Source organism: Gloeophyllum trabeum (genome assembly GCF_000344685.1).
Source record: "Gloeophyllum trabeum ATCC 11539 unplaced genomic scaffold GLOTRscaffold_00002, whole genome shotgun sequence".
Classification (NCBI taxonomy): domain Eukaryota; kingdom Fungi; phylum Basidiomycota; class Agaricomycetes; order Gloeophyllales; family Gloeophyllaceae; genus Gloeophyllum; species Gloeophyllum trabeum.
The window spans coordinates 298,198-321,557 of record NW_006920411.1 but is presented as its reverse complement, the minus strand read 5'-3'; the positions used below and the strand labels follow the sequence as shown (position 1 = coordinate 321,557).

Below are 23,360 nucleotides of genomic sequence, written 5' to 3'. Positions count from 1 at the left end.
GATTGCCACTGAGAATTTGCGATATCGGCGAAACTGTCATTTGGCGGCGAAGGGACGCCAAAGGCTGTCAGAGTTTGCATCATATCGAAATTAGAAGGTGCTGAAAATGCTAAATCAGACGCAGACGCAGCTGCAAGGCCTGCCGCGAGCGTCTCGCTTGGAGACCCTTGCGGGCTATGGCGGCCTTTGGCAGGTGTGGAAAAGGTGAATGACTTCCCGCCAAACAAGGCGAGAGGGTCGGGTTCATCAGACTTCTTCCCTCCTTGAGAAACATCGGAGTTCAGAAGACTCGGAGACGGAGCTTTACTATGGGATTCAAAATAGACGCGATGTGCTTTGTCCTTCAGCTTCCGGAGTATTACCTGCAGAAGTTTGGCGTAAACACATATAGAATGGTAAGCCAGAGCAATCTCACCAAAGCCCGGAACGCTCTCGGATTCTTTGTGGCTGCACTTTCGAAGAAATCCATGGCACGGTTTAGTTCTATGAACGCCGTCGTGGCTATACCCGAATGAGGGGTACGAGATACGACAAACCCGGCGATGAGCTATAGACATGCGATGAATTCCATTAGCATTGCGAAGGGCGTCATAACTCACTGCAGCCGTAAAAGCATGTGTCCAAAAAGACGAGAGTCGAATGAATAGTTCGGGAAGGCGATTATAGAAATGTATGCTTGCCGCGAGTTGCGCCGAAGCACAACGGTAGGCTGTAAGATAGGATGGTGCATACGGACTCCGGAAGGGGTTAGTTGGATGATCGAGGATCGCCTGTGCGCTGCGTAGTGTGTCACAAATTGAAACATGTGTCTGCGCAAAAGAGGGACGTACAAGAAGCTGCGATGTATGAACATCATAGCTGCGAAGAGATGAAGTTATCGCTTGAACGAGGTAGGAGAGGGTCGCTTAACTATTCAATCGGAATTGAGAGAGTAGATACGCTCTGGCAATGCTTGAGGGTCTCTCCTGCTCTTCGGGGTCAATCAGGAATTTAAAATTCTTCGGGGCCTGGTGCTGAAGTATATTCGCATCAAGGGCAAGCAGCTTCTTGTAATCCGGCCCCTTGGCCAGTGTCATCTGTTCGCATACGGGCAAGAGCCAGTTCTTCATGATATGGAATCGCCAACGCTGATCTATACAAGAGTGATGAGATCAATGGATGGTGTCTCGGCGTCGTGAGACCCACAGCCCATCTGCGTCGTCCCATCTTCAGCCGGCTCCAGATCGTCCTCTGTAGGGAACTCGCAATCCACAGTGTCCAGAGGGCAGGCCAAGGGGCGACCCATATGCAGTGACTGAGCACCGCAGCCCCGGAACAGGGTGAGTCATCACGATCAATCATAAGTGAAAGCAACGCTTACAAGGAAACCATCTGCTGCCATAATGGACCAAAATGTGTGTCGACGTTTCTGGACGGTTTTGGCGTCGAGGCCCCAGCGAGCGCAGTCGCGATCTGAAAAGCATTTAAGTCGTCCGCTGCTTGGATTAGAGTCGTTCACTTACGCATGCCCATCTGTCGTACCGCATGTGTTTCGTGAGCCTTTTGGCCCTAAGTAAAATACCGACGACTCACGCTCTGGGCTAGCTTGACGCTGAAGGCAGTCAGGGACCACGCACTATCTAGACTGGCCTTTCGTCCAGACATATGATGGTAGGCCCCCATCATCGCAATCGCTTGTACCGTCTCAATCAAAGGTGCATCTACTAGTGACCGTAACGACATTGCAGCACGGCCCAGCCTGTAATATTTCTCCGCCTCCGGATTAGCTGGCGGTAGCGTGAGATCCATGAGGGCACCCAGACAGAAAACGAAGTACAAGATTCCGAGTCTGTGCGGATTAGTCTCCGAGGTGTCTTGGGAGCTGTACTTCGGCCTGCCCTTCTCTTTCAGACTCTTGTAAATGGGGACCATAATTTCGTTGACAATCTCATCGCGGCTGATTGCAGAGAGGAACCACTGAGCATGCTCGAAGTACGCCTCAGTAAGGGACCAAGCGCCTGTGGAAGGATCAGTTCCACTATGGAAAACCTAGACGATGAGGTCTCACGCATCTGCTCCGGCAATTGCGACCAGATTAATTCATGAACGGACTCGCGAACACTTTCCGGCAAAAAGCTGGAGTCGTCGTCCCGTTCTGAATCATCCCATCCGAGGCTGGACTGTAGTAATCAGAATCAACATACAGCGGTACTGCCGTGCCAGATCGAAACGCACGACAAGGAGTGCCTGGTGTGTCTAAGCAACTTGACTAATACGAGTGAGTTGATTTACCGCGTACCTCTGAGCCAGCGGACCCGCCGAAGTACTTTGCTTCACCTTGCCCACCCAGTGTTAGAGTTCCGAACGCATCGAGCGATGTTTCGACGTCGTCCTTCTGTGTCTCTGACTGACGTGCGCCGTTCCCTCTTTCGGGCCAAAACTTGATTTCCAAGAGTTCATCGCAAAGTAACGGATGGGCCTCATTCGATTGGTTGCCGTGTGACACTGCTAAAGCATCCTCTAGTTGATGTATTCGATGCGACATCTCAGTGATCTTCCGGTGAAGATCCTTTGTGTCTGCGAGGATAAACCTACCCAACTTATTGGAGAATACGATACAGCCATCGATAGTGTCATACCTGGAGCCCTGGCCTGCCGATAACGTGCCTGAACGAACATCAGGTGGTACTGTTTGTTTAGGCAAAAATGGTCTCACCATTTGGGCAAATATTAGGACACCCCCTTCGTTCACAGGACCCACATGGCACCCGTTTGTCGCACTTGAGCTTTAGCCTTGACAAATACCAGCATTGTAAACTGGTGAACCGGCCGATCCGAGCGGACTCCGTGGAATACGCACCTTTTGCATTCGGCACAAGAAATTTCTCCCTTCAGTCGCTTGATAGTCAGCTCGTCCTCGTTGGCACTGCTTTTCCGATTGCCTCTCGAGGAAGAGCTTCGGCTTTCCGGAGGCATTCCTAGGAAATGCTAGTGATAGGGAATTTTTCGCTGTGAAGTAAAGAACAGTCTTAACCCTGGCAGGGTCTTGTCGCAGAGAGAAACAAAGACCAAGAGTAATCAATCAACCTCCGCGAGTTGAACCTCAACTTCGGCAGTCGAGTATGATGAGTTCCGGCGGCAGCTCGATGAATGGCAGACATCCGTTTTTGGACATGTTTTGATCGACGGATGAGGGGTCTCACATCTTAGCGATATGTTTGAGGCAGGTGCACAGGACAATCTTTGACGAAGCCCCGGCAAGAAGAGCCTGAGGTTTGACATGATATAAACCAGGCAATAACAATTCTAAAGGCTCACAAGGCATGAGGATGGAAATGGTATATTATCGAGAATGGTACAAGTGTGGAATCTACGATTTGAGTGTGTCTATACAATTTTTATCGATTGCCTATATAGCTACTCCCACTGGCAAAGGCGGAGTCGGATCCTCGGAAACCGACACGCTTTTCTCTCTACTAAAATCGCGTTTCATCCACCCCTTTTTGAGTGTCGGAATGTGCCGACCCATACTCCTCCTTTTCTTCAGCGTAGGAAGCTCCAAATCACTGGCGCCGGGGGTCGTCGCTGGAGTACTATCGCTGTCTTCCACCGATGCAAGCTTGTGATGCGAAACCTTGGCATCGTCCTGAGGTTCCTCCTGAATCGCCGCAACGGTTGGCCTACGAACCACCTCTATACGATAGTTTGTCGCGGGCACCTTCTGGAGCTCCTCATTTGAGGTAGCGTCTATTGGTCTACGGCCACCGAGCCCATCCTGGAGAGTTACTTCGGAAGGACGGCGACTAGAATCGAAGAGAGTCGCTTCTGACGGTCTTCGACTGTCAACCAAAGGTCCGCGTCCGCCAACGAAAAGAGAATCCGAAGTGATAGAATCGCGAGAGCTGTTGGAGGGATACTCTTGCTCGAAGGGATTGGGAATATCCTCGAAGTGATAGGGGCTATCCGAGCTGAAGATCTGAATCGCGGGCACTGTCGACTCGTGGACTTCAACAGTAGACGGCCCATCGCTGTCGGTGATCGAAGGCGCCGAGGGAGCGGCTGTCCGAACGCTGACCTTCTCCACGTCCGCCACCTTCGCACGACGAGCACGATACCTCTTCCTATACACGAAGAACCAGTACTTGGACTCGCCGACGATGACGTCATGGTAAAGCTGGTAGGTGGGGAGGATCCCGATTGCGCCCAAAGACCAAAATATGGGGTTGTGAAAAGTGGAGGCCATGAAATAACCGAGGCCGAAGGAAAGAGCCATGTACCACGTCACCAAGCTGAAATATAATCATCAACCCCTGCGACGGAAATTAGTAGACATCGAACACTCACTGTCCAATGTGGGTGGTACGAGAGTACAGACTCTCTGGCCTAGCAAATTCCGACTTCGACCGCGCTGATGTACCCCATGTCGTGATGCCGACGGTAAAGCAGGCGAATAGCTTCGACGGGAGGAGACCAAAGAAGTACTACGAGGAAACAAGTGTAAGTTGGAGAGCGGCCGGCCGAGCGTTTGCTAAACTTACCATAAAGCCGTAGACTCCGAATAAGAAATGCATAGGGTCGCGCATACAAATGACACCGTAGACGGACTTGATAAGCGCAACGCCAAACATCGTCGACAGCCAGATCACAGGACGTGTCCAGTATGATGGGCGATAGAACATTTGGATGACTGTCGCCGTCAGAATCATGGGATACAAGAACTGCTTGGTAGTCTCCACCGTCAACCACTGAACACCAGTCAACATCACGATGTCACACAGATCATAAGGGTACGTACTGCATCATGGTAAGCGAAACTCTTGGGGAACCAGAACGCCTCGCGGAAGAAACTCTTGGACCAGCGAGTTTGTTGCTTGACCCATCGGACGTAACCAGCAGGAGTGTCACTGTCGCACATTGCCAGGTGAGTGTAGCCTGTCTTATGGCCAAGGGACAGGATTCGGTTGCTCAAGTGACGATCGTCGCCGAAAGTCGTCTCCTTGCCTAAGAAAGACTGCAGGATCCAGGGCCCCAGGACGGACATGAGGTCGCTGGTGCGGTACAACCCGAGTGGGCCGGACAGACACCCGACGCAACCGAAAGCACTTTGACAGGCCCGCTCGACACTGCAGGTTATCGTAAGTGCCATGCCGGGTGGTCTGGACGGGAGGTGACTTACTTAAAAGCAAACCAGTACCGCAACGAAGACATGAGCGCGAGGAAAGAGTCCTTCTTGTTCCAAATGCGCACGTCACCGGTAACGCCTGCCATCTTCTCGCTGCTCATCAAAAGACTCATCAGGTTCGTGACGGCGTTCGGGTACACGTAAGTGTCGCTGTCCGTAGTGAGCATGGCATCTTTGGTCCCCAACGCGTAAGCGCCGACCATGAAGGAGGTGAACATCGCGTGTCGTTTGTGGCCGTGGGGCTGAGAGAAGCATATGCCCTTGTACTGCGACCAGTTCTCGATAGTAGATCGGGTATAGAGGTAGTCCAATACGTGACTCCAAGCGACCTCATGGGCGACTTCCTGGCCGGGGCGAGGCGCCTGCGTAAACCACATTTTGAAGTATTGCCAACGGGTCGGGTTGGCATAACCGAGGGTCTTGATGGCTTCCCAATATTTCTCCTTGTACATGACGGAAAGCAAGACTGGCAAGTGGACGATGAGGCGCTGGTCCTCAGGGAAGGCCTTGCCGAACGCGTCCGCCATGTCTAAGTCAGCAGGGTCGTTACCGTCCACGACACCAATGATGTGCTTGATAGGAAATTCTTGAGCTTGAAGACTCTTCAAGCACTGGAAGATCGTTAGACGCCGTCTTGGGATCCGGGAAGGGCTGACTTACTGCAATCCAAGCCTCTTCATCCTCGCGATATCCGACGACAGCGATACTAACTTCAGGCAACTTGAGTTCCTCGCCTTGGATGTCCTTGCCTTCCGCTTTATCCTTGAGCTGCTGTACGCCTTTGGTCATGTTCGAGGCTGCGGTGAGCTTGACGACCCTCCGACGATTTATGGACGCCGCAATGGTCTGAATTATGAAATCTGGAAGGAAACGGTCAATTCCTGGGCGAAAGAGACAAACTATGGTAACGTGCCTATGGTCAGGAGCAGACCGTACATTCCGAAGGAGAACCGTCCGAAAGTGATAATCTTGACTTTCAAGCCGTAACCGACAAGCAGCGACAAGACGACGGCCACAGAAAGCGTGATCTTGATCGCAGCCCTCACTTTGTGGATAACAGGCTTGGGCCGCTCAACGACGTTAAACGGCGGAACGGTCCACGGATGAGACGCCTGTGGCACCTCAGTCGTGGTCATCGCTGGCTCCGGCTCGACCATGGGAATGGCGGGATCGACGATCTCGAAGGCTGGCGGGACGTAGGGCGGCTCCTCATCGTCAAACTGCTCGTCCTCGAGAGTCGTGGACTCTCCATCACTCGTCCGGGATACCACCTCGATCTCAGTGTGTACCTTGGCGTAATCGTAGGGCAGCGAGGGCGCCCGCGGCACACTACCAGTGGGGTCCTCTTCTTCGATGGCGTTGGGCACGGAGAATGACTTGCGCGGCACGGCGTACTGCTCCTGATCCTCCTGTTCCGAGCCGGAGGACACAGACGGCCGCTTGTCGTGTGCCATAATCTTCTCCTTGTCGCAGGCGTAGTCCTTATCGCACACCGTAGGCGTATCGCTTGAGACAGACGAGATCGACGCGAACTCTCGTCTCCCCGCCGACGGGACAGAAAGCTTCTTCATAAATTCCTTCTTCGGCATGACTTTCATCTCGTACGAGGTATCGGCAGGGTCGAGACGGGCGCGACCTCGGCGCAAGCCCGCTTCTTGGGTATCGGACTCGACGGTCATGTTAGAGGAAACGGAGTACTGACGCGGCCGAGAGTTGGTGTTGGGAGATGGGTAGGGGTCCCAGGAGTAGTTGGGGGTGGTGAACTTGTCATCCGCGGGGACGGCGGACTTTTTCGAGCGCTGAGATAAAATGAATGAGAGAACAGGACAAGAGGAAATGAGCAGCGCACCTTTGGCTTCATGTTAAGCTTGAAAAGGCCCTTCCGAAGTTGCTGAACATCCGGTGCATAATTCTTCAGCATACGCGTCCGCTCGTCGGACGGTGTCATAGCGCCCGAGCCCGGCGAACAGGGCGTTTGTAGAGGAGAAAGCGCATAGGTACTGCGGCGACTCAAAGAGAAGTAAGACGCATCAGGGCGCTGCGGGGCGAATGGCGTGAGGGTGATATTTTCGAAGGGAGAGTTGGCTTGCATGGCGAGTGAAGCGCAGGTAGTTCAGAGTAAGTTCGTGCCGGAGAGGATGCAAGTAGTCCAAGAGCGTAGTTCGATGTCGTGATAAAATTGAAGGAGTAAAGCCCCTCATCCCCTCCTTTTTATACATAATTTGCCTGTTCGGGCGTGTCGGTTGCAGTGGTGCACGTACGATCATGGAAGACGGGGCGAACGCTCGTATCCAGGCCGCCTCTGCGGCAAAACGACGCGGAGATGGTCATCCTGTGGGGCAATATCCGCGCCCAGCCATGGCGCGACGGTCCCTGGGAGGCGCGCTACTCGGGACGGATGCAGGGCGCGAAGCGCCAGCGGATCGCGGAATCAAATGAATCTGACGTCCTTCCGTTGTCCTTCCGACCTGGACTGACGAACCACAACGGTTGCCTTATATGGCAACTGTTGTAGTTGGTTAGTCCTCGGCGCTCTTCCGTGGTCGATGATGGGCCTACTGGAAGGCATATGTATGAATAGAAATGGTTTGCGACCTGATAGTTGAAGGTGTATGAATTAATGGGGGATGACCCAAGCACCTACAACGATTCCCCTCCAGCTGGGGAAAGTGCGCGAAGGGTCGGGCTGGCTGTCGATCGTCGATCATCCGGTCCGTCTGAGACTCCCCGAGAAGCCCTATAAGCATTGTCAGCATGCCACAATAACCGTTGTTGATCTTATAGCAGGTTCGATGACGGCCTAGAATGGGGCAGGGTAAGTACTTGCGCGGGGCCGTCTGTCCGGGTCAAACTGCAAGTATACCGAGGCACACGGTTGAGATTTCAATCTAGACACGCCAATTAGTCTATCACTCATGGAATCCTATGTATGATAAGTCACCGAGATCCGCACTGCGGTGCAACTTGGACTCCGAGGTGGATCAGAGTGGATAAACGAGCGACGAGCCCAGCCCGCAAGAGACGACGCATCTGTTGCATTTGACCTGATACAAGGAATGAACATTGGAATGCGTGTTACAGCTATTCGTCGTGATTACAGGAACCCTGTAGATGAGCCACGATGTCGCCGTGATCTGTAGCGAGCCACGGAGACATATCGAGTGGAAGTCCGATCCAGGAACAGACCGTATTGAAGTTGTCGTACTTGATCTGGGTTCCGAAATCTGGTCCCCTTTCTTTATGCTGCACGCATATTCTTGGATGAGCGTGGCAGTATTAGTTAGTCTAAGCGTGGAACGGAACCAGAGTAAAGCACCCCCCGTGACAAAGCTAGTGCAACTACTGCAATCTGTCCCGTTAGATTGATATTCACGTACGTCTCAAGGCTGCCGAAGCCTAATAAGCAACGTACAACAGACGCTTGTGTGCCTGGGAGATGACCGGCAGAGTATGCGATGCTTCTGGGCAATATTGAGCGTTGACTATTCGGAGTTGATTTGGAGAGGTCGGATTCGCGGGAATGATAGCTGGCGGACAGGACATGACATACGGCCATGTATGGAAGTGTACCTGCTTAGTGCGGACATGTCGAGGCGGAGATGATTCTTTGATTGTACACACGTCAAAGTACCAGGAAGGTATAAAAAGAGAGACTCGCTGGTTTCTGCTGCAACCCATGTGTCTTCGTCCACGACCACTACTTTGTCGCAAAGAGTGCCGCATCTCACAGTTAGCCCTTGTCAGGCAATACTGAAAACTTGCAGGAAATTTTCCATCCAGGCCGTGCACACTATCTTGATGTAAGTCTTGCACTCAACAAGAAGGAGGAACTTGAAGATCGTGGAAATCTCACTCGCTCAGCAGACATGGACGATTTCCTCTTATTGACGAGCACGGGCAGACGACCCAGTGTGAGGGTATATTTCTCCCTGCGCACTGGATATCCTTATTCTTTAAAAAATTGCTGAAATACCGGATGTCAAGACTTGGAAGCAAAGATCGAATTGTGGGTCCACGAGTACCACATCAGCGCACGCGACAGAAAGGCGCTGCACAGCATCGGCGTTCTTCCGCTCACCCTGCCATTGGTCCCTAGATCAACCTGCGCAGCCATGAAATGCATATCAGTCGTGTGGAATGGAGCTATCTTCGATTCCTGCCTAGGTTTTAATATCGCCCAGCGTGACCGATGACAAGAGCACGCAACGTGTCCGCGGCAACACGCACGCAACGTGCTTCGCGTTCTCATCTAATCCCTACGATACTCAGAATCCGGCTCTAGTCCGAAACTTGCACTGTCTATGGAATAGTGCAAACCTACTGGAAACCAGTGCGTGTTTATCGTTCTTATCGAATCCAACAAGAGTGCCGCCAAGTTCGTTGCACTGAACATGATGCTGCGACATAACGCCCACTACACGTGTATGTGTTCGTAATTCTGACGGCCATCTGGAATCTGCAATGGTGCCCCGCTCCATCTGGCCGCCTGATAGGCACTTTCTCGATGCAGGAGTGGAACTGCGTGTTCCACCACCTCGACGAAACCTCCAGGCAGCCCCCGCAGTGCTCATAAGCCCTCGCGTTGCCGCCTCTTCCACCACACCCACCCCCGCCTTCTCAACTTCTCTGCAGACTTTCTTTCGCATTCGACCACTTAGTTAATTATTCTGGCATCTGCGATGGCCAGCCCCGCGACCAGCCCGCCCAGCGAGGCACCCATCTCCGCAAGCCCCCATGCGGGCAAGCGGAGCTTCCGCAACCGCGTTACGACCGTCATGCGGCGCGCCTCTTCCTTCGGCCAGCGGGAGGGCAGCAGGCCCTCCACCCCGCCCCGCGCCAGCTCTGAGCGTGCCCCGTCGAGACAGAGCTCGCTCGCACCCGCACCACTTGCCACCCCGCCGCCCGCGGACGACATCCACATGTCGCCCACTCCGATAGTGGAGAATGCGCAGGAGCTGCCGTCGGTCGCTGTTGCACCTACGCTAGAGACGGTCGCGCAGCAGGACGAGCCCGAGAGGAAGGAGGATGAGAAGCCGGAACAGAACGCGCCTGCTTTGGGTGAATCTTTGTCCGCTGAGCCGGAGCAGATGAGATCGCGCTCGCCCAGTCCTCGTGCCCCGTCCGAGCGGGCTCCCTATGCTGCCCCGCCAGCCGCGCTCGTGCCGACCGAGGCAGGCCTGGTCCTGCAGACGCAGACGGAGGAGACGCACGCACACGGGGAGACGCCGTTCAGCCCAAAGGACACGCCGCCTGAGGTTGTGACCATGCCCGCCCCGGAGCCAGCACCCTTCACTATGCCTGCTCCCGAGCCAGCGCCCGTCACGATGCCCGCGCCTCACCCGGCGGACTTGGAGCCTGCGAATCCATGGGATACGATTTCCGTAAAGTACTCGCAGAGCCCCCAGGCGATGTCCGACGCGGCGCCGTCTATCACCACGAAGCCGTCCAAGTCGAGCCTTGTCGGAGGGACCTCGGGCACGCAGTCGCGGCGGGTGTCTATTTCTTCTGAGGAGCCGCGTGGCCGAGCTTTGACGAGAGCCCGGGGTGCGTCGGTGTCGGAGAGCATCAGGGCTGACCAGATCAAGCGGATTATATTGGTCTCGGAGAGTAATGGTGATGCGAGAGAGGATGGGCCACCGGTGGAGTGCGTCAAAGTCCTTTCCAGTGGTTATTTAACAGGATCCTCACAGTATATGCCATTGTAGAGTCGTTACAGAAGACCCATTTGCAGACCCGCCATCCAGGAGGCATTCGCGTTCCCGGTCTGTTAGCCGACATGTCGATATTCTCTCTCCTGTGGAGAGCGTACCGGAGATAGAGTGAGTCTCGTTGATACCGTCGATTTTGTTCTATCTGATCTTCGAACCAGGCCGGAGAGCGCTGTGTCCTCCAAAGGGTCCAAGCTGGGCATGCCCCAGCCGCAGGTCAATGACTCGTCGTACGATGCTACTCCCACTCCTATCTCGATGCCTCTGCCCCCCATGCAGCAGGTCATACCGGGCCAGTATGTAGTCGGATTTGAACGTACGAGTGTTTCGCTAACCGTCCAATCTAGATACGTCCACACGTCAGCGTCGCGGTACAGTCTTGGGACTCAAGATCACCACCAGCCTGATACCGAGTATGTATCTTAGTAGTCTATGCTGAAATAGTCCACCCTGATCGCAAATGCATTGTAGCGAGACTCTTCCCTTGCTCCCTCGTTCGACTGTGCCATCGCGTACGGAGAACACTAGCAGTGGCAAAGGTCAGCCCGTCGTCCCGTACTACCCGACGCCCGCAGGGAGCCATTGGCCCGTGGCTGCGCCCCCGACTCCTCAAGCATTTGGCTGGACGGAGTACACACTTCCAGACGGCTCGAGGTACTACGTGCACGCCCATATGAGAGTCACGACCGACATGAATCTGCGCAACCCCAAGCAGCTAGAGGCAGTCACAGCGTACTTCGACCAGAAGACCGCAGAGGAGCTCTCGCTTCCTCCGGTTGGATGGGAGATGTGGCTGCGAGAAGCGCGGGCGAAGGGGAAGCACGAGTTCTCGTTCATCAGGCATTGGATCAACCACGATGCCAGGGTGTTGTCGTTCAGTCCTCCGCCGGCTCAGGGTGGTGCAGAGATGCTGTTCACCGACGACGACAGTATGTGTGGTCTCGTGCATGGGAAGGGGGGCCCTCTCTAACGTCACCTCCAGAACTAGATGTGGAGTATCGGTATTGGGCGTTCGTAGAGGGTCACCCCGCGCATCACTCCCTGCCTGAGAACGCTCACGCGGAGGCGATGGATGCATTGACTTGGTCGTACACCGGTAAGCCGTCGTAAGCTGTATACAGAATATATTCTAATTGCAGCTTCAGACTGTCTACTGCCTTCCAGCAGACATGCTGTAGCTCCTTTCGAACAAGGGGAATGTCAGGAGTTGATGACATTATTGAGATCGCTTGAGGGTAAGTCACGGCAAGCGGTGCAGCGTACAGACTAAATTGATGGCATCTGCAGATCCCGCCGAGAGATCAAAGACCCAGTCTGTGGTACATACTCGCATCGTGTCCAAGATTCTCATGCGTGTCGGTGAGTACCGCAATGATGTCCGTGTGGTCAATACGCTGAAAGGGACTGCAGCTCAATGGCGTCAAAGCAACTTCCGCCCTCACAAGCCTCTTCCCAATGACGCTAGCAAAAGTTCCCACGTTGAGCGACGCGTACCGTTCCGTCGAACACTCTTCGACTTCGTCGTCTCCGTCGTCTGCCTGGGTATACCATACATCTTCATGGATCGCACGTCGCACCGCCGCCTGGACGAAGAGAGCAACCTCCGCAACGCGGGACCGATGCTCATGATTGGGGCTTGCGCGTGTCTTCTCGTGAGTCTATCCCGGGCACGACGACGGAGACGATATTCACGTTCGCCCTCGCTCGGCCTCTTCCCTTTCGGCAGGCTGCTATTCTGCTCAGTGCTTCTGTGACGTTCCTGTCCTTTCCTGGGCTGGACGATGTCGCGAGGGTGTCGGGGTTTCTGACAGTGTTATGTTCAATCGCGAGTATGGCTGCGTGGGTGATATCCATGTTCAGGTATAATACTGAGACGGAGAGGACGGTGCGGTTCGTAGGCCAGGAAGGCATGATCGTCATTTCGGTAAGTCTACGTTGCAGCATAGCGTCCTTCCACCTTGCCTGACTAAGTAATCTGGCTCGCAGAAACGGAGCGTGGTCATGTCCCTCCCGCTCGTTTTCCTGGCCTACTCAATAATCGCATTCGTTACGGGTGTGACCATTTACTCCTTCCGTGGATTCTCTGTGACGAACTCCAAGATCATCGTACGACACTTCGATGAATATACAAAATGGACTGTCTTGGGCACTTTGGGCGGATTCGGTGGCGTGCTGCTCACAGCTGCTCTCCTGACCCGGTGACGGGTTCACCGGTACTGACGATGTGCCTGAGACTTTCCTTGCATATGATTGCATCTTGACATGTCTGTACGAGTATTTATCACATTTTTGTATGTATCTTTACCCATGACACGTCTGTTACCATGATCAATTACGACCCCTTTGGAGGATATTACATCGTACGCCAAGTGATTATAGCAATGCGAACAACTACACTAGTACTGCCTGATCCTAAGTAGTCTGAGTCTCCACTACCTCATACCGGCTAAACTGATTAGCGCCCCACAATACGGTGTTGTCCATCATCATTGTGGCAACATTCGTCACCGTCACCAGTCCCTAGCTATAGACAGCTGCTCTTGAAGTGTTACTTCAGTCTCGCGCGATAGTAATGGCGCATAAGCATCAGAGTGACCTTTACAAATTTCACAGGCCAAGGATAAATCTCCGGGAGACACCTAATCCATTGAAGGAGGAGTCGAAAGCGTGCGTCTCGGGATCGCAGACTGAAGAAACATACATAGCAAACTAATCATTGCTCATCTGTAGATGCTTGAGGCGGCTCGCCTTGTACCGTAGCAAGCCACCGAAGCTGAAGTTCCCCAGGTCGAGATGTGCGGCGGTACTCGTGGCCTTGTTTGTAGGCCGAATGGGTGACTTGTATGTCGTACTTAGCCGGTAGGTCCATAATTCATCGCGATGTACCTTTTGGCTCCTCAAATGACGAATACTTGACTTACATTCAAGTCGGTCTGCGAGCCTGAGATCGTTTCCGGGTGACACCTCACTTCCGGGCGGTAAGGTCGAACCCCAAGACCGCACGATCGAAGACACTGCGGTAGGTGAGCCGACCGCCTCCGCCATTAAGGTTACTCATAGAGAGATGCGTTCTGAAGCGTAGAGAGGCATTTGAAGAGGTATACTTGATATAGACCTCATTATCTCCTTCGTAATCGAGACCGTGCCGGCAGATAGGTCTACCTATGGACCGGCACAAAGCACCACTGCTATGCGTCCTCGAGCCTTTCATGGCGCGCGATCAATTGATCGTTACTCCGTAAGTTAGCTCTTCACTGCACACTCGTCTATACTAACTCCAAACCAATCCAGAGTTGTAGTTCTCATCCTGGACAACACCCTGCGCGTACGTACGCCTCGTTCAGCCTTTTTCACCCGTATTCAGCTCACATCCCATTACCTAGCCGATTCTCAACAGATCGGAAGTTACCTCTCTCTTCTCGCATCCCCTCGCGGCCTTCCTCTCCTCCGAGTCGCCCTTCCCTCATGACCCCGAAACCACGGAGCTCCCCTATCACTCATACGACGACATTAACTGGAGATGGGGAAGATACAGCCAGTCGGGAGAGAAGGAGCGGAAAATCAGGATGCATAGGTTCCTCACCGGGAGAGAAGCCGGCGGGGTGAAGCCCGTGTTTGGTTTAACCGCGTATGTCGCCCACGCATGATATCGTATCCTCGAGACGATGACTGACGGGCCTTCGCAGAGCGATCCTGATCGAAGTCGCAACCATTGGCTACGCCCAAGAACCCGAATTCGAAGTGGAGGCTCCCGACCAGCCGTCGCAGTTCGAGCGGATCGTGTGCGCAATGAAGTATACGGAACACTTTCGAGAAGCCCAGAGAGAAGAAGGGTTGGATCCTGACAAAGTCCCGGACCCGGCCAAGTTCAGAGACCACTCAAGGCGAAGATCTAATCGACGGCGAAGGATACGCAGTCGCTTGTAGAAACGTTGCTAATCTGCATTTTCGCGCTTTATTTGATTGTAGAGTTTTACAGTAAGATTGCCCACATGTACAGCACTACGGATCTACAGCAACAGTGGAATATATAATGCGTCAGTCAAGTATCAATGGAGATGCAATACGACGGACTGGCGCGGAGGATGAGGTCCCGATATAACACAGAAAGAGCAGAGAAATGTACAACAAGATAGCTACCGCTATATGACGCTTGGCGTCAAACAAATAATACAACTGTACTTCCGTCCAGTCTAGAGGGATGATTCATGCAAGACATTCCGGGAGTGCAAGATCACTGATGCCTGGGGCTACCAATACTGGCCCAGCTTGAGTCCTCACTACCGTCAAGCGACTGCACGTCGTCCTCGTGGACGCTGACTGCTGCAGAGGAGAGTCCAGAGTGCAAACTGAGTACATCATCCGCGTCGGAGGGCAAAGAGAACGGCGAAGTCATGGCCGACCTCGCCTGCGCGACAGCTGCGAGATCGGAGAACGGCGATTCTGGACGAGAGCCGGACAATACGATCTGACGGGGCGGAGAGGGCGAACGTGAGCTAGAGGGAGAGCCTGAGGGAGAGCCTGAGCAAGCCGACTCGAAAACAGAGATCGCTGAGCGGGACATAGCCGAGCGAACAGCGGGAGTGGAAGACCTGGACGAGGAGGGAGTCGGAAGTCGAGGATAGACTATGGTCGGTGCAACAGCTGTCGGGGGTGTGGCGACTCGTTCCTGGTATTCCGAACCTCGCACCGACCCTTCATCGATATCGCTGATGGTCAGCGTGCCGGACGGCGTGCGGCCGACGGACGTGCGCGAGGATGAGGATGTAGTAGTAGTGTCGAAGATGACATGGGTAGGCGACATCGGCGCAAAAGGTATCGAAATATTCGACTAACGTCCATGCTCAGATATACGCAGCGTGACGGTGAAAGGCCTCAGACGCACCTCGTCCAATGCAGACGCATTGCGGTTATGCCTCTGCCGCAGCTCAGACTGAGATCGCTCAACGCCGTTCCTCCATTCGTCAACCTCTTTCGCAACGAGCTTCTCCAGCTCGATAGACGTACGGTCGTCGGCATCCGAGCCCTTCCCAAGCTCGAAGGAACGTCTGGGGTGACTCGGCCCAGCTTCGCCTTCGTCTGCCGAATAAGGCTGAGCGAGTGCAGGGCCCTGCCGTTGACGCCGCCGTGCCCGACGGCGAGCAAGGTAACTCTCCGCCCACGCTTCGACTTTCGGGGCAATGTGGGGTTCATATACGAACTGCGTTAGACATATCATTAGCATCCATTTCTCCAGGCGATGTAACCGGCCCATCTGACCTCCTTGAATGCCACGACGGCGGCGACAGTCCCAACGACGGCTACGACGGCATAGACAGCTGGACCGGGCATTGTATCTGACGGCCCCCAGGCAAGATGATGGTGCTGAGAGAGCTGCGAGCCCTGCGTTTATAATAATACACAGATCGCAGCTTCAAAGCGGGAGATCATCTTCCCTCAGCCGGCCGGCACGCGTCCCAAGCATTTCCCTGCAAGCGCCCGCAGCCACAGCCACATATGGGGATGGGCGTACTCCCCGTGTGCATTATTTAATCTATCCTATCGGTCCAAACCACGAACTAATACAGAAGTGTTCTTGCTACGGAAAAACTGAAACGATGCTATCATGAAGTAGTAGTCCGAGATGCAAATGAGTGAGAATGGATGCACTAGAGACAGAATGTCTTTGTCCGCAGACCGTCCGATGAGAGTAAAGTCAGTCCTTGAGAACAGAGATACGAAGTCTACTATGACTCGGAGAGGATCTTGTCGATAGATTCGTTCAGGAAGTCCTTACGTGAAATCAAGTCCGCCTTGGGGAATCGAGCCTGGATGGCCTCGCGAGCAGTTCTGCAGACATTCGTCAGTCACAAGACGATATGAAAAGCACGAGAAAGATTCACTTCTTCGTTACAGTCATTAGGTCTTGGGTGCTAAGATAGAGCCGCAGCGCATTGAACAAGTCCTCATCCGTAGGATTGGGGTCCATACTAGGCGGAGCTTGAGCGAACGGATTGACCGACGTAGCCAAGGAGAACGTCGACATCGGTCTTTGCTGCATACCGAGCGCAGGGATCGATGGTGGTGGAGCAAATCCGGACTGAGAGTCGCCGCCGAACATGTTGTAGTTCGTCATCATCGTATTACGCGGCCCCGCAGCCATTGGCACTCCATAGACGCTGCCGGTGTGTTGGTACCCCAGTGGAGGCAACATCGGACCGCCGCGCTCAGAACCCGCCACCGATCCCGGTCCACCGCCAAACGGCATGAAGGGCAGCTGTGGCATCTGGCCGCCATACATCGAGCCGGCCTGTCCCCCTCCATATTGCGACATCTGGCCCTGTGAGGGTTGGCTCCTCAACCGCTGATTAGGCGAGCTAAGGACGTTCGTATCACGGTAGAAGTCGCCTGCTTGGGATGACTGGTTATACGGGTGTGGTGATTCGCCCCGAGAGCCAGGTGCGTGCGAACGCGAGCGAGGCTTGCTGCTATATCCAGTGCGTCCGGTCCTGCCTGTCCGTTGCGTCTCATCAGAATGGCGAGAGCCCGTTTCCCATGCCTCCGCTTCGTATTCTGCGTTAGACAATGGGTCAGAACCAGTCATCCACGGTATAGCAAGTAGGCAACATACCACTAAATTTCTTGAGCGGGATCATGGACTCGTCATACTTCTCATCATCGTTCATGACGACCTTCTTGTTACTGCCTTCACCGATGACAAGCCGAGTGTTACCCCAACTGAAGTCATCCATGAACCAGAAGGAGTATATAGGCAGGAAGAAGCTGTAGACAGGATACCTGTAGCCAAGAGAATTAGGCTCGGCATAGACGCATGTGTAATCAACGACGCACGAGATGATGTAGACAACCATCCATCCCAAGAGCATGAACTCTCGCTTGAGAATGAAGATAATCGCCTGATTTAACCGCTTCCTTCAGTCCGAAATTTGTACCGGTAGACGAGAAAGACTGACCTGCAAACCATACACAGCCGCGATCATTCCAATTGAGATGTATGGAATTGGAGCTGCCTTCGTCGCGACTGTGACAATAAGATAGACAAGCTACGCATACGGGATCAGCTCCAAGTAATCACATGCAACGAGAAAGGCCACGTACGTATGCACAGGTCGCCGGCAGGATCTGAACAGCAAGACAATTCAGTATCCTCCTTCCCAACGACGTAATCACTACTCACAAGCGTACCCAACAAGTCCACGAAGACGAAGAATCGCATTGAGAAGCAGCAGAACCCAAATAGCTCGGGAAGGAACGCCAATTCGCAAAGGTTGTGCACAGTGGAGTTGATCCAACGCCGACGTTGCGAGAATAGTACACGCCAGGACTCGGGGGCCATAGTGTGAGCGACAGCGTCCGGAATGAACTTGGTCTTGAAGGTCGGGAAATGCTTCATCAGAAGGGTGGTCAAGAACCGATCTTCACCGAGCGAAAGGAGATTCTTCTTATGCAAAGTGTCGACGTTAGGGTCAGAGTACTCCTCAATTATACGATTGGAGATGATGATAGGGCGACCTTTGTCGGCTGTCCGAATGCGATAGACGGAGAAACAACCAGGCAGACAAGTGACTGAACCGAACAAGCTCTCGAAGGCCTTGGAAAGATGGTGGGAGATGTAGTATTCGTAGACCTTCAAAGGCGCAAGTCAGTGGTGTGCGGTTGAGCAGAAAGGCGGAACACGTACCTGGATCATCGTCCACCATGAGCCTTCTTCATTCTCTAATCTCGTTTCACCGCATATTCCAATGATACTCGAGTCATCAGAGCATGAGGCAATCAGTCGATTCACAGAGTCCGGTGTAACGGTCTAGCGCACGGGGTCAGCAATTTGTTTTCACCAGACACGTCGACAATACTCACCGTATCCGCATCGACAGTTAAGATGTACTCATAGAACGCCGGGTCAATGCCGATAACGTTACGCATTTGATGATAGATTTCCAGCTCCAAGGGCGACATCGGAGAGTCAAAATGGACCTTGTTCAGGTAGGACATAAGAAGGATCTGGCTGTCTCGCTTGCCACGGTTGCCGGGCTTGGACCGCTCCGTCGGCTTGCCCACCTTTACCACCACCATGTATCTGATCATAGTTAGAGTAAATGGTATTCCAAACAATGTTGGGACTCACGGCACGACATGGCCTTCAAACTCATACAGACCAGAGTAAACCTTGCCATAATTCAGAGCCCGTGAACCCTCCCCTATTGACTTGAACAAAAGTGGCTCCGGATCCAGCTTTGGATCGACCCCCAATATATCAAGGACAATGCGCGGTGTCGTCCTGTCGTTGCCACTACCGATGATGTTCCCGTCACAGATCATGAAAATGAGCTTCCGCTTGTCGTCATAGTTAAGAGCGGCGAGGGAATCAATAGTTCGTCGCAACGATTCCTCGCCCTCGGTGTAACAAGGGACTTGGCATAAAACGAATTTGTCAAGCATTTCCGGATTGCGCTTCGGTGAGAGCTGTAAGGCAGACAAGACTAGCATGCAATGTAAGTATATGACAGTCTACGCATTGATTTACGCTCACATTTGAGGACCATGGACGCCATGAGAATAGCTGAGAATATCAGTAAGAGATAGTTCTGAACTTGACATCTTGCGGTCTTCCGGAAGTCCATCTCTCCAACATAAAATGCATTTCTCAAACAAACTTGGTTCAGATTCCGAGTTTGCGCATCCATTCCCGCGTACACCTTGTTCAAGGCATCCGTGACATCTTGACCGGGTTGCTGCTTGAATATATCGACCAGATCACTGTCTAGGAAACTATAGGCACTATTCGTGCCGCCCAAGACGCTTTGGGTATTGATGTAATCCGTAAGATCATAGACTTGGTTTTGCCATATGACCCAGTTGCTGCGAGCACATTAGGATTGGGCAGGTACTCGTGGATTAAAAAGGAAAGATTTACCGTATATCAGTGTTACCACCGTCAGTGGAGGCAGCCGACGCAATATCGTTCTTGGAGTATACCAAGGGCCCTTTATGATAGTTCTTGATTTTGGGCAGGAACGTGTCCGTATACCAATTGTCATCGTGGAGCTTACTGTTTGCGTCCGAGGCCAAGGGACCAGAAGTATGCACGGCAGTGGGTATTAGGGGGGTGAAGTTCGCATACTGCAAAGCCATGGTCTTGTCGTTGACCAGATTGGGACAGGCCAAATAGAGCGGTGGCGGGAAGTAGTCCGTCATATCAGTGCCGGCCAGGGTCTCGAGAGTATCCTGACCATTGCTAGCCTCGCCCTGGATATCACTATGGTCCCCGTGGATGAAGTTGGAGAAATCGTATACTTCGCCCTGGATCGCAACCCACCAGTCGTTGTTTCCAGTGTGCTGGGCAACCTCGTTCGTCCCCCATGCCTTATCGAAATTGGGGCACAGGAGCCGGCCGAACTCGACGATGTAGAACACGACGATTCCGTTCAGCAGGAAGATGAGTACGAAAATGGCCACCTTTTCCCTCCAAGCTAGTCTCACGTCAGGCCGCTTCATGCGACCCACTTTGTTCAGGACGAACGACGGTATCCACCATGTTATACCCCATACAACCCAGAGCCACATACGTCGCGAACGACTAGTAGGCACTTCTTCAACTGCATTCGGCGCCTCTTTCACGACCATCCCCCCGCCCTCCTTAGACGGCTCGTAAGGCGAGCGGTCACCAGGAGACCCATCCTTCTTGTCATAATCAGACTCCCAAACACTGTTGTCGGCATCGCTGTACGCAGGAGCGTTGGGCGTACGAAGGCCACCTGACCCATAGTAACTTTGGTTATTGGGATCGCGGTACTGCTGGCCATCGGCGCCCGTCCTGGCCAACAGCAGGTTATCTGCACTGTCACCATAGCCACTCTGGACCATAGGCCCGCCCGTCGAATGGTGAGTGACCTCAGTAGCATCATCCGGGTATGCAGCGTCTTCCACCGCATCCTCGTCGGACGGCTTCCTCTCCTTCTCCGCCGCACGCAGCGGGTCCTCGACCATCTTCCAGGCGTCATACGTCAGCCATATCGATCTATGACCAAGCAAGTAGTCCACGCCCTCCCGCCATCCGTTCGCAGCAGCGCACTGGTGGATCCGGTCCGCCTCCTCCCCACGCATTGTCGGTACGTATCGGTCGCAGAATGCCGACTTCTCGTAGTCAACCATGAAGTCCTGCTTACGCCGTGCAACAATATCAGGCAGGAGCAAGGCCCGGATCTGCGCCTTAACCCGTCGCTTGTCGAACGAGTTGGCAGAGCCTGAGTCGTTGGGTCGAATGCAGGACACTGTCCATAATCGAGTGCGGTCGATGTTCGATAGGATCTCGGAAAGGTTGTAGTTGAGCTGTGTGGTAACAGGGTACACCTTTCCAGGATCTAACCGAGGGTGCTCTTCGCCTGACGCTTGTACCGACCCATCCGCGGCGATGATGCGAGTTGGCTGGCGTAAAGGCTGTGATGAGACTTGAGCCTGGACGATGATACCTTCGTCCCGAGGGTGACGCTCTGCAGCCAAGCTGGGACCTGAAAATAGCTTGGAGACGAAGGACTCTGACGAGCCGCGGAGCATGGTCACGAAGGCTGAGTCCAGGAGGTCGGCATCCTTCTCGACGAAACCTGTCACATCATACGAAACACTTCCGGCGTAATGATTGATGCCGAAGAGGTTCCTGTCAGCCTGACCTCCCATGCTGGGGCTGGAAACGAAGGAGGCATGGACGCCAAACTTCTCGACCAGGTCCTGTAACATATCCTCATCCTTCTTCTCACTACTCTTACCAGACTTGTACGACGAACAAGCCTTGTTCATCACGCCCAAGATCCCTCCGGGTTTGCGGTGAGCGCGTTCGCTGAGAGTCGTACCTCTGAGAAGCTCAATGCAGGCGCCATTATCCATGGTTGTGATAGGTGTTAAAGACACACCATCGCCGGTCAGCTGGCTATTCAGCCCCACACTGTCCTCGAAGATGTTCCGCACGACATACGAATGCACGACCTCGTCGGCAAAGTTGATGCAGAACTCGTCGAACCCATTGTGACCGTACGCAGAGATAAGAGGCGCGTTGGTGAAGGCCATCGAATTGGTGCCGGTCGGGCCCTTGGACTGGTGACCCGGCTGATCGAAGAGCACGATCTGCGTCGAAGGAGGAGGGTCTTGAGAGCTCGGTGCAATGCGGTGGTTAGCGCTCTCAACGACATATGCAAAGAGGATGGCGTAGAGATCCCGGACAAACGAGTCCCGCTGTGCGGCGCTCTGCTCAGCGTTCAGTAAGACGGTGTACAGCTCCTTCCGAACGTAATTGGTCTTGTTGGTCAGCGTCTGACCAAGATCATCCGCGGACACGCCGAGCAGACGAGCCGCCTGCTCCAGCACCTGCGTGTTCATAACGTACGCCGACACATCGCGGGCGTCCGCTTCACCAAACTGCAGGTTACCGAGCAAGAGGATAGCGACGACAAGATTGAAGATGGACGAGATGTGCTTGGGCTTGAACCCTAGCGTCTTCATCGCGGCTCGTAGCTCCTCCATCGCGATGCTGTCGTCGCTGAAGGGCCCCGCCGGCAGCCGGTAGCATCCTGAGGACGCTAATAGGGCATAGTCGGACGGATCCTCCAAGTTGTAGAAATCCCGCTCTTCCCGCTTCGCCCCGGCCAATAACTGGTAGAAGATGTGGTACGTACGCTCCTCGTGCGACAGGTGATTCAGCCGCGACTTGTCCAAGCCCCACGTCAGCACCTTCGCGGAGCCGATACGACCACGCTCGTTGAAGTGCAACTCGAGGTACCGGCTGTGTCTCGATGCGTTGGGGTTCATGAGCGTCTTCGCATTTCCAAACGAGTCGAGCAACGTATTCAAAGATTTCACTTGCTCCGCAAGTTTTGATTCCCTTTTGGAATGTGATGAGAGACGAAGCAGCTGCTCCACGACGACCTTGCTGCTGGAAGACTTGCCAGAACCGGTGATACCTCTTGTGACACAAGTCAGGCTAGAAATACGGCTGGCAAATACGCATAATGACGCACCGGAACACCACGGATTGGGACTCGGCTCTCCTCCTCATGAGCAGGTACATCTTTCCCGCCAGATCGTACAAATGAGGTGGTAGCGGCGGCCCCGACTGCCCCAAGGGCAGACTCGTGTCCTTGTAAGACCTCTCCTCATACTCCTTCGCGCTCGAGTCGTTCAGGTTCGCGAGTGTTTTATACGGATTAACCACGACAAGGTGGGATGTGTTGATTCGGGTGTAAGGTAAATCAGAGCGAAAGCGAGCTTGGAGAACAGAGAGTATTGTGTCATCGGAGGGGTAGACCGTTGCAGATGCCGAGTGTGAAACAAGGTCGACGAGGTCGCCAGAGTGAACGGCCTGGTTTGCCGACGCGGAGGCCATGGCCTACAAAGGAAAGGAAAAGAACGACACGCCCGCTGTCGAGGCTGTCTGCGACGTCGTCAGATGAAGAGGCAAAGGAACGGTGGGAGGCGAAGTCGACGTTCCCCCGCGTGCGTCG

General features: G+C 53.8%; 6 protein-coding genes across 6 annotated transcripts; 2 read left to right on the top strand and 4 right to left on the bottom strand.

Annotated features, from left to right (window-relative positions):
* Positions 1–358: 358 nt before the first annotated feature.
* Positions 359–2,524, bottom strand: GLOTRDRAFT_33402 (uncharacterized protein; the record flags this gene model as incomplete). The annotated part of the gene is made up of 9 exons (XM_007863508.1): positions 359–547; positions 600–777; positions 831–858; positions 911–1,132; positions 1,186–1,294; positions 1,361–1,452; positions 1,566–1,997; positions 2,048–2,154; positions 2,256–2,524. The coding sequence occupies 9 exons, from the start codon at positions 2,522–2,524 to the stop codon at positions 359–361; spliced, it is 1,626 nt and encodes a 541-aa protein (XP_007861699.1).
* Positions 2,525–4,048: 1,524 nt separating this feature from the next.
* GLOTRDRAFT_28815 (uncharacterized protein) lies at positions 4,049–6,426 on the bottom strand (the record flags this gene model as incomplete). Its single annotated transcript, XM_007863467.1, has 7 exons — positions 4,049–4,268; positions 4,324–4,460; positions 4,518–4,724; positions 4,775–5,102; positions 5,156–5,772; positions 5,822–5,958; positions 6,093–6,426. Coding segments are annotated over 7 exons (1,980 nt in total), but the record flags the coding sequence as incomplete, so codon positions are not given.
* Positions 6,427–11,649: 5,223 nt separating this feature from the next.
* GLOTRDRAFT_69836 (uncharacterized protein) lies at positions 11,650–13,071 on the top strand (the record flags this gene model as incomplete). Its single annotated transcript, XM_007863807.1, has 6 exons — positions 11,650–11,965; positions 12,009–12,108; positions 12,170–12,228; positions 12,280–12,521; positions 12,596–12,793; positions 12,856–13,071. 6 exons carry the CDS (start codon positions 11,650–11,652, stop codon positions 13,069–13,071), a joined length of 1,131 nt encoding a protein of 376 aa, XP_007861998.1.
* Positions 13,072–13,441: 370 nt separating this feature from the next.
* On the top strand, positions 13,442–14,796 carry GLOTRDRAFT_69833 (uncharacterized protein; the record flags this gene model as incomplete). The annotated part of the gene is made up of 8 exons (XM_007863806.1): positions 13,442–13,536; positions 13,600–13,728; positions 13,798–13,888; positions 13,947–13,967; positions 14,022–14,107; positions 14,161–14,194; positions 14,253–14,497; positions 14,556–14,796. The coding sequence occupies 8 exons, from the start codon at positions 13,442–13,444 to the stop codon at positions 14,794–14,796; spliced, it is 942 nt and encodes a 313-aa protein (XP_007861997.1).
* On the bottom strand, positions 14,392–16,240 carry GLOTRDRAFT_135876 (uncharacterized protein). The gene is made up of 4 exons (XM_007863805.1): positions 16,129–16,240; positions 15,755–16,069; positions 14,556–15,700; positions 14,392–14,497 (listed from the first exon to the last, which is right to left on the bottom strand). Exons 1-3 carry the CDS (start codon positions 16,198–16,200, stop codon positions 15,104–15,106), a joined length of 984 nt encoding a protein of 327 aa, XP_007861996.1. The 5' UTR covers positions 16,201–16,240; the 3' UTR covers positions 14,392–14,497; positions 14,556–15,103.
* Positions 16,241–16,346: 106 nt separating this feature from the next.
* Positions 16,347–23,303, bottom strand: GLOTRDRAFT_69829 (chitin synthase). The gene is made up of 13 exons (XM_007863804.1): positions 22,878–23,303; positions 19,784–22,822; positions 19,400–19,728; positions 18,995–19,349; positions 18,727–18,946; positions 18,551–18,673; positions 18,047–18,496; positions 17,968–17,991; positions 17,823–17,912; positions 17,701–17,765; positions 17,480–17,646; positions 16,752–17,421; positions 16,347–16,698 (listed from the first exon to the last, which is right to left on the bottom strand). The coding sequence occupies exons 1-13, from the start codon at positions 23,240–23,242 to the stop codon at positions 16,596–16,598; spliced, it is 6,000 nt and encodes a 1,999-aa protein (XP_007861995.1). The 5' UTR covers positions 23,243–23,303; the 3' UTR covers positions 16,347–16,595.
* Positions 23,304–23,360: the final 57 nt, after the last annotated feature.

Coding starts and splice junctions, on each gene's coding strand:
- GLOTRDRAFT_135876 (XM_007863805.1), bottom strand. CDS start 16,200: ATGCCCGGTCCAGCTGTCTATGCCGTCGTAGCCGTCGTTGGGACTGTC. Junction 16,070..16,128: donor CCGTCGTGGCATTCAAGGAG/GTCAGATGGGCC, acceptor TGTCTAACGCAG/TTCGTATATGAACCCCACAT. Junction 15,701..15,754: donor ATGCGTCTGCATTGGACGAG/GTGCGTCTGAGG, acceptor CATGGACGTTAG/TCGAATATTTCGATACCTTT.
- GLOTRDRAFT_69829 (XM_007863804.1), bottom strand. CDS start 23,242: ATGGCCTCCGCGTCGGCAAACCAGGCCGTTCACTCTGGCGACCTCGTC. Junction 19,350..19,399: donor GGCGTCCATGGTCCTCAAAT/GTGAGCGTAAAT, acceptor ATTGCATGCTAG/TCTTGTCTGCCTTACAGCTC. Junction 18,947..18,994: donor TTTGAAGGCCATGTCGTGCC/GTGAGTCCCAAC, acceptor AACTATGATCAG/ATACATGGTGGTGGTAAAGG.